Genomic DNA, 12547 nt, shown 5'->3' with positions numbered 1-12547 from the left:
TTTTGGAAGGCCAAACAAAGTAGTTTCGCTTTCACAACGAATCACACAGCGCATTCACAACATGGCGGCAGCAACAACAATACTACAGCGAGAATAAAAGTTACGCCTTCTTTCTTTGCGTGAACATTTGGTTTTGCATTTGGATTTGGTTATGCAAATCTTCCCAGATAGTGACATAGGTATGTGGGGGTGTGTTAGAATGAGCCGTTTTAGGTAGGCGTGGCTGACTCTTAACTTTTTCAAAGAATATCTCTTTGGATGAGACTTTAGTCTTTGCAACTTTACAGATCTTCTTTATGCACCAAGAGCTTGTAACACTCCAAAGAGAAAGGAAAAATTGAAATCGCATCATATGACCCTTCATTTTTTTATATTACTAAAACTGTAGTTTCTAATACAATGCAGTCAAATTAGCTTTAAAGTAATCTTCTGGGTTCAGTTCAAGTTAAGCTCAATCAACAGCATTCAGTGCATATTAATTATCACAAAATTAAATTTGACCCTTGTTTTATTCCAAAAATATTCTTTCAAAAATGTTTAAATAAGGTGAATAAAGCTTGAAAAAAAAAAACAGAATGTTTACTTTAATAATAGAATATCCTAAATATGACACTGTGGCATACATCACAAATGATGGCTGATAAATAAATATTCTGATAAATAACAAACCAACCTGAATCTTGTCACACCAGCCAGCGAAATATCTGAATGTTTGAATAGACATGCCGATATGTGTTTTGAGGGCAAGAGTATAGACTGCTCCTGAGTCTATGGTCTCAATAGTGGCCAACTCTTCCTGATGCTGCTCCATCAGATCAGCCAGTCTGGAGAATAGACACATACACACAATTACAATTATGAAACTTTACTCATATGTTTATCACTGCAGAGACTGTGTTACAAATAATCATCGTCCATCACATATAGTTGTATATTTCCTTTCTGTAGTCATCCTTGTCGAATTTATTCATACTTAATGAGAGAACAGTTTGGTCAATCAAAAAGCTCATATTTTCATAACTTTTTTGCCAGTATGGTCTGAGCAAAGATAATCAGAGCCAAATTTGGTAAGTACTTTATTCAAACAATTACCAGTTCAATGCAGAACCATAAGAAAGAAAGAAACCTATGTGTAACTGCAGTGTTTAAATATAAAATGCATGTACTTGTAGAGTAGTTTGCCTCGGTCTCTGGGGTTCATCTTGCCCCACTCTCCCTCCTCAAATGCTTCTTTAGCTGCAGCCACTGCTTTTTCCACATCCGAGATCTGAGCTAAGGACACATCACAGATTGCCTACACAAACAAAAGTTGAAATGTGAATGTGAAAAAGAAGAAAATAAATAATGCAGAAAGACAGAGTGAAAAAGGAAACTGTGTCCCCTGTGTACCTGTCCATCAGTGGGGTTAATGGTCTTATAGGTCTTTCCCTCTTCAGCATCTACAAACTCCCCATTTATGAAAAGCTGGTGTGGGATTCGGATTGTCATGTTGTTCAGTTTTTTTTCTACCTACAACAGAAATGCAGATACATAATCATAAAATGATACCTGCGATGTTTACCACTGTGTTTGAAGTCTAGATCTACAGTATCTCAAATTAAAAACCTGAAAATCTGAATCTTTATGGAAATAATGTTAAAATTTCCACTTAAACATACAACAATTACTACCACAAGTACATCAAGTACATCATTCTTCGTTCCCAACTTTTTTGGAATGTACTGCAGGCATCAAACTTAAAATGAGTGTATATTTGGACTTCTAGAGTTCCTGATATCATTTGTAATATTCTGTAAAATGCTGAAATAGTGTCTGTTTCAGCATTGCATTTTTGTATATAAATTATATATGTACTGTATATATATTTCAAGACAAAATATATATAATTATAAGCTACTACCCATTTAACAGATGCAATACTAACATAGTCTACGGTGAACTCTTCTTCCTCGTCCTCTCCTCTCAGCTTCCTCACACACATTTGAATGAACTCTTCAAAGCTTGTTGCCATGTAAACATCCTCATTCTGCAACTGCAACTGTGCCGCCCTCAACTTTACCTCTTCCACCAGTCTATAGTACAAAAATAAGACAAAATCTTAGCAAAATAGCGCAAAAAAAAAAAGCTAAATAAAGTATGTACATGTACACTGACCTCATGAAAAATGGGGGCAAAAACAAAAGTGTTGCGTTTATAATTTTGTTCAGTGTATGTACAGCATGATGAGAATTATACATTAACATATTACCTGACTACATCCATCGAAGCAGCACCAGATTTAAAGAAGTCAGTACTGTCTTCAACCTTCTCTACATTAGTCAAAATACTCTTCCACACCACCTGGACAAAAAAAGCAATAAATACTCTAACCTTCTGCCTTCAACACACATTATCTTTCAGAATGTAGAAAAGTAGTATTTAATACTAACAGGTTTGTAGCATACAGACAAAGAATATCAATAACACAAAGAATATCATGGTGACTAGTAATGAAATGAGTGATATATTTTCACCCTCATCTGCTCAGCAAATTGTTTTTCATCCTCAGAGAGCTCCACAGTGGAACTGACAGCAGCTTTAAAATACTGGGATGCAGCAATCATCTTCCCATCCTCAAACTGCATATTCTTCACAAGTAACTATACACAAGTACAAACAAACTTTATGTACTTAAATACACAGACACACGCTCATCTACAGACTTGCATTGCACATTTTATGGGTAAATGTGTAAATGAAAACTCAAAAATGAAAATTAAATTTAAATTCATCCTCGTGTCATTCTAAACCTGTATGATTTTTTTTTTTAATTCTGTGACACACAAAAGATATTTTGAAAATGTCGAAGTGTCTAAACAAAGAATGTCAAATGTTTGGAACAACATGGGTGAGTGAGGGGTGAATAATGACCTATTCTTTTAAAGACTTTAATCTTAGTAGGGCCCAAGTACAATTATGTTATTGTCCATTACCATATGGGCTAGAATTCTGCTGAATCCTTGAGTTGAGACAAAAGGAAATGTAGAGCTTAAATTTCTATACATTTTACACTTTTTCTAAGTAATACACAGGCTGTTTGTCCAGTTCACACAAAACTTGGTACTGATCATCTAGAGACCCTCATGACAAAACCATTTTGATTCAGTACATAATTTCTAAGATGTGATCTAATTGTTTTTCAGCTGTGTCTCATTCTGACACACTGAAACAGTAAGACTTCTGTTTAGCATGTTTCCACTGAAAATGCTTCTGTTGCTAGGGGCTATAACTTAAGAAAAACCTAATTGTGCTATCTGTGACTGAAGAAGTTGACATTTGACTCCAAAGCAATTGCATCCGCAGCATCAACAGGATCTATTCTTTCGAATTTGTCTATTTTGGCCATGGTCTCTTCACGTGTGCTTGGACCGTGATGATTGCAGCTTGCACTTAAAAGGACAGTTCACCCAAAAATGAAAATTGTGTCGTCATTTACTCACCCTTGTGTCTAGGGCTGCACGATAAATCGCATGCGATATTTAATGCGCATCTTGTCAGAAAGCCGGTTCTGTAATCAGCGGTAAATCTCCACCTGCGTGCTTTCACATTGAGCAGCATTAACTACACAGAGCCGTTGTTCACTGACGAGCTGCGCAAAAAATCGCGCGAATATGAACGTGGTTTTGCGCAGCTCATCAGTGAACAACGGCTCTGTGTAGTTAATGCTGCTCAATGTGAAAGCACGCACATGATGGAGATTTACCGCTGATTAAAGAACCGGCTTTACTGATAAGATGCTCGTTAAATATCGCATGCGATTTATCGTGCAGCCCTACTTGTGTCATTCCAAAAGGGTATCACTTTCTTTGTTCTATAGTTTTTTCTCCTCTTTTTTTGACCATACAAATCAAGTTTTTCAGTTAACAACATTCTTCTTTTGTTATCAGTAGAAGAAATAAACACATACAGGTTTAAGACAACATGAGTGTGAGTAAATTATGACAGAATTTTCATTTTTGGGTGAACTAACCCTTTAAATTTGGTTGGCAAAGTCACAAATCCCCTCAACTACTCAGGCTAGCACAAATGAATCCTGCCTAAAATAGGTGGTACTATATTAACTATGTTTTGTGCCTATATCAAGTTTTATCTTTATCAAGTTTAGCAATTTTAATAGCATAAATTAAAAATATCTCTGCATGTCCTTACCGTCTTGCCATCATTCCCAAAAAGAACAAGGCCATTTTTGGTAACCAGACCTGGTCGACTTGCTCCAGGGATTTCCAGAGGTTGACCATTACTTGAAGAATGATCATTTTCCAACAGTGTTGATCCATAAAATGAAACATTCTACCAAAAGAATTAAAACAATACTGTTGCAACAAGAGAAGTTTTTGCACATAATTTAATGCATTTGACTAAGAGTCTCTGCATGTTTCCTGTACTGTTGTGTATGTTAATTAAAACACTCACTTTGCCATCAATCTTTGCCCAGGCTCCAGGTACTCTGTCATTTCCTCTGATCCAGTTATGAATGGCTTCTGCTGGCTGGTTCCAGTCAATCTATTCAACCAATCATAGATAGTTATTGTTTAAATGTTGTGTACAACAATGAGGTTGAAGCTATACATCTATATATCGGCTGTTGTGCTTTGCTAGAGAACTCCACCTTTGAATTTTCTTTCTTCTGAATACACTCATATGTGGCTCCTTCCTCTGGTTGCTTTATTCTCAGAGCTGTACCTGCTGCAATCAACCTGACTGCCTCCACCTAAAACAAAAACACACACAAGAATCCAAAGGTGCTCTCATTAAAACGGTGAATGGACTTCTGTTTTAAATTTCATGCATAGTATACTATAGTTTGCAATATGATGTAGCTGTAGAAGTTTCTGCATTGACCCACACCATGCCTTTGACTCCCTCTGGGAACAGGAAGCGTTTGTAGATGCTGTTTACATTGTCGTTTGGCTCCACATCACATTCTCTTTGTAAAAGAATTGGTCCTGTGTCCAGTCCATCATCTGCCCAGAATATAGTAAACCCACCCTTCTTATCACCATGAATCAGAGTCCTTAGAGGACACAAAATAGCAAAACATAAATTATGTTAAAACAACGCAATGTTACATAATTTACACATTCGAGAATTGTGTTATCATTTGCTCATCCTCATGCTGTTTCTGTCAGTGAATAAAATATTGTGCCAAGCCCCAAAAAATAAAATATTATACTTTTTAAACACATATTTTTTCCACAGCAGTTCACTCTGCATCCTCCACTGTTTCTCATAGATGCGTTTTGGCCATAGAAAATTGTTGTTGATTATTTTCTTTATTGAGATTATTGATTAATTGTTGCCTCCCCAGACCTACTTTTGGTTTACGGCTCAAATCAATACATCCTACATTGACACCAAATACTGGGGTCAAAGCAGTTGAATAATATTTCTAATATTTCTAATTACCACACATATACACATGTGCTAATAAAACACAAAAAGAACACACATACACATACTCAGTAATAAAACACAAAAAGCGCACATACACACAGACATACCAGTTAATGGCAGAGGCACCTCTGTGTCTGGGCAGCAAGGAGGGATGATAAATGATGGACCCGTGTGTTGGGTGATCTATCACTTCCATAGGGATGAATTGAGAGCAGAAAGGAAGAACATTCAGTTCAGCACCAACTGCCTTATACTGATCCACCACTTCTGTGATGGCCTTTCCCTTCAGCCTCCAGAGGGGAAACTTGAACACTGGCACGCCATCCTTCTCTGCCTCAGTCGCTGTGGAAAGTTTAAAGATTTATTTCAATTTGTGTAACATTTGTGTTTTATTTTTCAGATTCATATTCAAAAAAGAGCAGTGGCGAAGCACACCTGCCATGAAAAAGCTTTCTGCAAATAACAGGCAATTTTATATTTCGAAGACAGAGGTTGGCCAAAGTTCCATAGTGCAGCTAATTCATAATTCATTACATTTTGGGGAATCCCACAACAAGATAATTAACGACCTGAATTAATTTGTCTTGCCATTTAACAACCTGAACTGATCTTGTCTTGTCATATTTTATATTTCAAGAAACTTGTTGACCTTAACACATAGTCTTGAGTTTTCTTCTGCATGTTTATAAATGTTGGTTGCATCACATTACTTATATTTAATGGATAGTACATATATATTTTAAATGATTTACATTTTATATAAATATTAAAATTTAAATGAATTTAATTAATGTTTTTTTTTTTTAATTATGAACAGTTCAGCAATTTAACAGAACAGTTGTATCACCATGATATTTTAATACAGTATATAAAAACATATTCACCGTAGAAGAACTCCATTTATGTATGAATTCCATTTTTTATGTATTTTTGAAAAAAGGACAGATTCAGACCAAGATGAATGTTTGGTGCAAGAGCAGAGCTGCTGCTGTTACATAAGTTACTGTTACTGTCAGAGAGTGAATTTGCATTTCATTCAGCCCGCCTGCCATATTTTGGCACTGGTCTGAACAAATCACATGTAAAAATTGGACAAAATGTTCACTCCAAACATTTGTGCAAAAATCTAAATTCTGTTATCATTTACTGGCTCTTTAATTTTCCCAGATATATGACTTCCTTTCTTCAGAAGAACACAAATTAAGATTTTTAGAAAAATAATCCATCTCTGAGACCATATAATGTGTATCAGTCGCTCAAACTTGATGACGTTCCCAATGATCGTTTATAAATAATATTTAAATATGAGCACTTTCTTTACACAACAATTTTTTTTTCACTTCAGAAGACTTAATTGGGGTCATATGGAATACCATTGTATCTGTTTGTGTGTTCGTTTAAACTTCAAAGGACTCCACACACTAAATGGACCCAAAGAGGTGGCTTATATTTAGAAAAATCTGTTTGTGTTTCACAGAAGAAAGAAAGTCATATAAACCTGGGATAGCATGGGTAAATTTTGAGAGAATTATCTCTTTTGGAGTAACATCAATGATCCTAACAGAAACAAGAGACTTACCAAGTGGGTCCATTTTTCCATCTTTGTCAGGGATGGTGAATACACCAACAATCATGTGGCCATCCTTCTTCAGTTCTTTGTACACTTCCTGTCCAAAGAGACTCTGGCCAATCACAGCAATCTTCATCTGAAATGAAAGGAACATATACAGGTTAAAAAACCTATTATTGACTACACACACAACTACTACTATTACTATACATGCTAGCATATTAGTTCTAAAATTAAGTATAAAATAGTTTGATGACATCTTTTACAAGCACTGTAAATATATGCACTTCCTATAACAATTAAAATAAAAACCTCTCTTTACTCTCTTTCTGCATTTCACTTCTCTAGCTTGTTTACCTCTCTGTCTTAAAAGGTACATTTTGGAATTTTGTACTGCAGATATTGTTGGTTTTTATAATAAATTGCTTGTCAAGTTGCTTTGGAATGAATTCACAAGCCTATGCTTGTTATGCAAGACCATGTTCAAGGGAAATTCAGGTAGTCTGGCCTACCACTGGAGAAGAACCCTCCAAAACTGTTGCTTAGTGAATCAGTGTTTGTACTGGTAAGCATGTGCAAAGTGTGAATAGGGAATTAACTTAGCAACCTCTATCATGATTGTGCCCTTGAGCAGGACACTTAACTTTAACAGGGCTCAATAATAAAGATGGACTGCAAAATTAGGCCAATGTGAGCATTTCAAGCCAGAATTGTCAACTACCCTTTTTGGATGTTCTTACAACTCAATCTTATATCGATCGATTATGTACATCTGTTTTTATACAAAATGCCATTTTTACAGCATAGATGTTTAGGGAGTTACTAGCCTTCACAAAATTAAATTAGCTCTAAAATTTTTAATACAGGTATTACAGGAAAGTCTTGTAAAGTCTTTTTTATAAAATCTGACCCACAAGTGTAAGGAGTAATACTGAGGAGACATTTAAAATTCTTAAAAAAATAGTGTGTGTGGCTCTTAACAGTGTTTGGCATCAGCGTCTATGTCTCTGTAATAGAAAAGCTGTACATTTATTTAGCTTCTTCAAAAGCAGCCATGTTACCACCTTACTACAGAGAAATGTCATGTACCCTTTAGGTGGCTGAACTATTTTATTGATAACGTTGTAGGGCAGTGCTGACAACAAGCTTCTATGAGTGTAAATGTCTCTATGTGTGCACGTATCATAAGTGTTTGACATAATTTTGCTTAATTCGCTATATGCAATTTAGGAGCCCATGCAACATGTCATGTCATACATTAGGAGTCCATACAAATCAAAGTGAAACAGATGTGTCAAGCTCCAAGAGAGATAAATGAACTATAATTGTAGTCTGTAATTGTATAACTATAATTGTAGCCATTGCTTATGTATTTATTTTATTGATTAGTCACAAAAATGTTCCCTTCTGCTCTGCCCATTCCAAGTATGATATGCCTATATGGAGGGAAAAAGGGGAATTGGAACTATGTTAAAAAAACTACATTTACCCTGCCCTGAAACTATTTTTCAGGCACTGTTCTAAACTTCACAGACGTTGGTACACATTAAAGAAAACATTTTATCCATTTGCAATGCGATGCTATAATTTAAGAATTACCTCAAAGCTACACAACTGCAGTCAATAAAGTTGAAATGTCACCAAAACAATTTACATTTATTAATTTAGGAAAGGACATGACATGTGGCCAAGTATGTAGTGAGCAGTGATTAGTGAACAAACACACACACACACACACACACACACACACACACACACTGTGAACACACCCACCCAGAGAGTGGGCAGCCATTTTTGCTGCGGTGTCCGGGGGTTCGGTGCCTTGCTTGAGGCTCTCACCTCAGTTGTAGTATTGAAGGTGGAAGAGAGCACTGTACATTCACTCCCCCCAACTACAATCATTGCCGGTACCGAGACTCAAACCTAACCATTAGGCCACGACTGGCCCACGTTATTTAGCAGACACTTTTATGTCATTTGTTAATAAACTTTAGATGTTGTTCATTCAGATAGACATGCAAGTTAGACATGCAAGTTAATCTTGTTCAACAGGTGCAATGAAATAAGTGCAGCTCTAATGTACAGGCATGCACTTACATATAATAATCCCCAATTCATTCCCCATTTATTTTCCCAAAGACAAAAAAAGAAAAAGAAAGAAAGAAAGAAAGAAGACCATAAACTGAAAAAAGTGTGTTGGATTTATGATTTAATCATGTACATTGTTTCCACCTGAATAAATTAGCACAAACATAATTAGTTCACATAATGCTAAAATGTAAAAAATATGCACAGTTCCTGTTATGTAATAACAAAAACTAAATAAAACCCACAATAATTTCTGCAGCCTGTAAAGCTAGCCAGTATGTTCTGCACATCAACACTGTGAAGCAGAAATACCATTTAAACAAAATTGTTTCTTTTAACTTCTTCTTTACTTTTAGCCAAACTGAACAAAACAGATGTAAACCAGAAACCATGAAACATATATTTAATCTGCTTTTTTGCACTTAAACCATATTTCTTCTAAAAAGATTTATAGTAGACATGCAAATTTTGTTAATCAGCATTGCAGTTTGTTATGCAATTAAAGGTCGAGAATTTGTTTCCAAAGTCCCACACACCGCAGATAGCACAGCCAGGAAAAGATCTTATTGATTCTGTGTGGCTTTTTCCTGCCTACAAAGACTGATTATGGGGTAAACAAATAGCATTTGTTTGTGAATGACAACCTGCTGACCGAAACAGTAACTAGAAGAAGGGGTCATTCAGTTCAGTATATGAATCAATCTTGTGCATCAAGGAATGAAAGAGAGGCAGAAGAACTTATTAATGTGTAAAAACACTAATGATGTCCATACACTATTTAAACGATATAAGAATGTTATTGAAACCCATAATCAATTTCATTAAGACTATTACTGTTGTCTTTTTCTATAAAGACCAGTTGTCAGAAATAAGGGAATACATGTTATAATTCTTATGCTTTTGTAAACAGCTTGTGCCATAAACAACTGTGTTTTTGAATAAATATGTTGAGTTGAATTAATGATTAATTCAATGGTGTAAAAGACATTTACTGGTCGCCACTTATGTAGTTCTGTAATGAAGTAACCTTGAAAAAGGGTCAATGAACATAAGGGTAAGAAGCAACTTTTATTATACAGTCCATGTTGTTCATGATTTTATTGCTGATTTGAAATATGTTATTAAAATGTGATTTTGGCAAGTGATTATGGTGAATCAGTTTAAAACTCAGTCTCCATTCAATTAGACAGGGGCTCTATTTCCATGACTGAAAACAGCTGCCTAAGTGCATTCCCAAGATGGCTCCCGATCACTTGCCTTTAGAGAAAACGGTTATATTGGGATTCAAGTGCACAATACCATAAGCTGACTTGTACACATAGTTTATTGTATCGTTATTATTTTCATTTGAGTAGGTTTTTACAAACAGTTCATGGCCTACAAGGGCAATTTCATCCCCCTGCACAATTGAGTCCAAACTTGTGATCCCATTGACTGAAAGGGCATTTATTGGAAAACCTACAGTGTCTGACTGGAAAACCTACACATTCGATTTGTTATCTTAACGACTTTAACTGTCTTTTTAATTTATGTTACTTATAATGGTATATAAATTGGTTATAATGGTTCTTTACCTGCTCAGCATGCTAGATTAGCCTATGTTAGCACGCTAGCTGTATAGCTTAAATCTATCATGTTTGATCATCTTTAATAATTTGTTAATAACATGCCAATAACAAAATAGGAAACAATTAACATATGTATTTAATATGTATTTAAGAAGATCTGTAAAGTTGCAAAGACTAAAGTCTCAAATCCAGCTAATAAAGTGGGAAAAAGGCACTAAAGACCTCATTTTGCCGATGATGTTTACACTTCTTGACAACTTATCATCCTGGAGCTCCTTACCAGAAGCTTGTTCTTGTAAACATATTTGGTGCGTCCTGACGAGTCTTTCATCTCTTTACTGAAAACGAGGGAGATCTCAAAAAGGAAGAGATGTCGGTCCCGGCCCTTGCGGATCAGAGATTTGGGGTCCCACACCTGGAAGGTGTCCTGTAGGATCAACTCCCCCTGTACAGCCAGGTTCTCATCAAAACCTGAAACCAGAACAACAATTACACAGATAAACAAATGCATAAGTGCAAAAATATCAAAAACTCACCGATCTGAAATTCCGATTCTGGCTTCATCAAGCAAAATAAATAAATATAAATATTTAATAAGAATATTTTTTATAATAATTGGAGTGTTAATAATAAATAAAACAAAATAAAAACAAACAAAATTGTATTTCTTTTTTAAACTGTATTTTAAAATCGTGCAAAATGCATTCTCTCTTTGAAAAAAAAAACGTTGAAATAGTTTTTAAAAATCCGTTACTTTGTGTTGAATATTTGCGGATTATATGAATGATGTTAAAAAACAACCGTTTGTGAACAAATAAATATAATCTGTTTTCAAGACAGTCATCATTCATAAGAAAATACTTGAAAAGCTATTTGCGACTTAAAGCACTTCTGCACACAGTTAGGTTTTCAGTACAGCTGCCGTGATTATCGCTCACCCTCCAGCATGCTGACGTGCATGGCGTCATTAGCACGTTTAGGCACACTGAGCATCACCTCCAAACCCTCCTTTATTTCTCCTTTCCCTTCCTCACAGCATGTCAGCAACTCCTGTTCACGAACACATTTGAACCAGCACACACAGAGAGAGACACAAACACAACCATTTAGTGCAGCAAACTGATTCAGATCAGGTAAAGACTGAACAAAAACACTGAGTCTCCACCTTCAGCAAAAGCTGGTATTTGGTGATTCTCTGAACGGGTTTGATCAGGTACGATGAGATTGAATTGGCCAGTCCATGTCTCCGCTGTATCTCCTGTGAGAAATAGCATGAAATAACATTTTATTGCATAAATTATAACAATAATAGGTTAACCCAGTCTTTTCTGGCCTAAAATGGTATTCATCTGATCTAGCTGGGCTCCCTTACTAGTCAAACTAGTGTTTAGTTCGTTGGCCATCTGGTCTGTTCCCAAAACAACTACCCAAAATCCCTTTAAAGGGGTCATATGATGCGATTTCAATTTTTCCTTTCTCTTTGGAGTGTTACAAGCTCTTACAAGAAGATCTGTAAAGTTGCAAAGACTAAAGTCTCAAATCCAAAGATATTCTTTATAAAAGTTAAGAGTCAACCACGCCTACCTAAAATGGCTTGTTCTAACACACCCCCACATGTCTACGTCACGATGTGGGAAGATTTGCAACTTTTATTCTCGCTGCAGTATTGTTGCCGCCGCTGCCATGCCGTGAAGGCGCTGTGTGTTTCGTTGTGAAAGCGAACCTACTTTGTTTGGCCTTCCAAAAGAGGACGATATCGCTTCGTCATGCCTGGAGCTGATCCATGGTGGTTGCTGAGGAAATACAACAACTCTGTGCTGTGGATCGCCGGATCGGCTTTCACCGTGGACGAAGCGGAGTCCAGCCCGGGGTTGTCACATGTGGTTGC

The 12547-nt window shown here is 36.0% G+C and overlaps 2 protein-coding genes across 2 annotated transcripts in view; both read right to left on the bottom strand.

The window, feature by feature from the left end:
* LOC107656123 (cytosolic 10-formyltetrahydrofolate dehydrogenase-like) overlaps positions 1 to 12547 on the bottom strand; it is a 20540-nt gene that overhangs the window by 3798 nt on the left and 4195 nt on the right. Inside the window, exons 2-13 of the mRNA XM_016443837.1 lie at positions 7013 to 7139; positions 5541 to 5775; positions 4888 to 5053; positions 4649 to 4750; positions 4453 to 4542; positions 4189 to 4329; positions 2514 to 2639; positions 2249 to 2340; positions 1925 to 2072; positions 1390 to 1509; positions 1167 to 1294; positions 674 to 824 (exon numbers count right to left, since the gene is read on the bottom strand). Of these exons, the coding sequence (XP_016299323.1) occupies positions 674 to 824; positions 1167 to 1294; positions 1390 to 1509; positions 1925 to 2072; positions 2249 to 2340; positions 2514 to 2639; positions 4189 to 4329; positions 4453 to 4542; positions 4649 to 4750; positions 4888 to 5053; positions 5541 to 5775; positions 7013 to 7139 (1626 nt within the window). The remainder of the gene's footprint in view (positions 1 to 673; positions 825 to 1166; positions 1295 to 1389; positions 1510 to 1924; positions 2073 to 2248; positions 2341 to 2513; positions 2640 to 4188; positions 4330 to 4452; positions 4543 to 4648; positions 4751 to 4887; positions 5054 to 5540; positions 5776 to 7012; positions 7140 to 12547) is intronic.
* LOC107656115 (kalirin-like) lies at positions 10834 to 11881 on the bottom strand. The gene is made up of 4 exons (XM_016443817.1): positions 11825 to 11881; positions 11598 to 11709; positions 10940 to 11130; positions 10834 to 10851 (listed from the first exon to the last, which is right to left on the bottom strand). Exons 2-4 carry the CDS (start codon positions 11650 to 11652, stop codon positions 10834 to 10836), a joined length of 264 nt encoding a protein of 87 aa, XP_016299303.1. The 5' UTR covers positions 11653 to 11709; positions 11825 to 11881.

Source organism: Sinocyclocheilus anshuiensis, unplaced genomic scaffold, assembly GCF_001515605.1.
Source record: "Sinocyclocheilus anshuiensis isolate Anshui unplaced genomic scaffold, SAMN03320099.WGS_v1.1 scaffold1867, whole genome shotgun sequence".
Classification (NCBI taxonomy): domain Eukaryota; kingdom Metazoa; phylum Chordata; class Actinopteri; order Cypriniformes; family Cyprinidae; genus Sinocyclocheilus; species Sinocyclocheilus anshuiensis.
The sequence above is the reverse complement of the archived record's forward strand: the minus strand, read 5'-3'. Positions and strand labels throughout refer to the sequence as shown.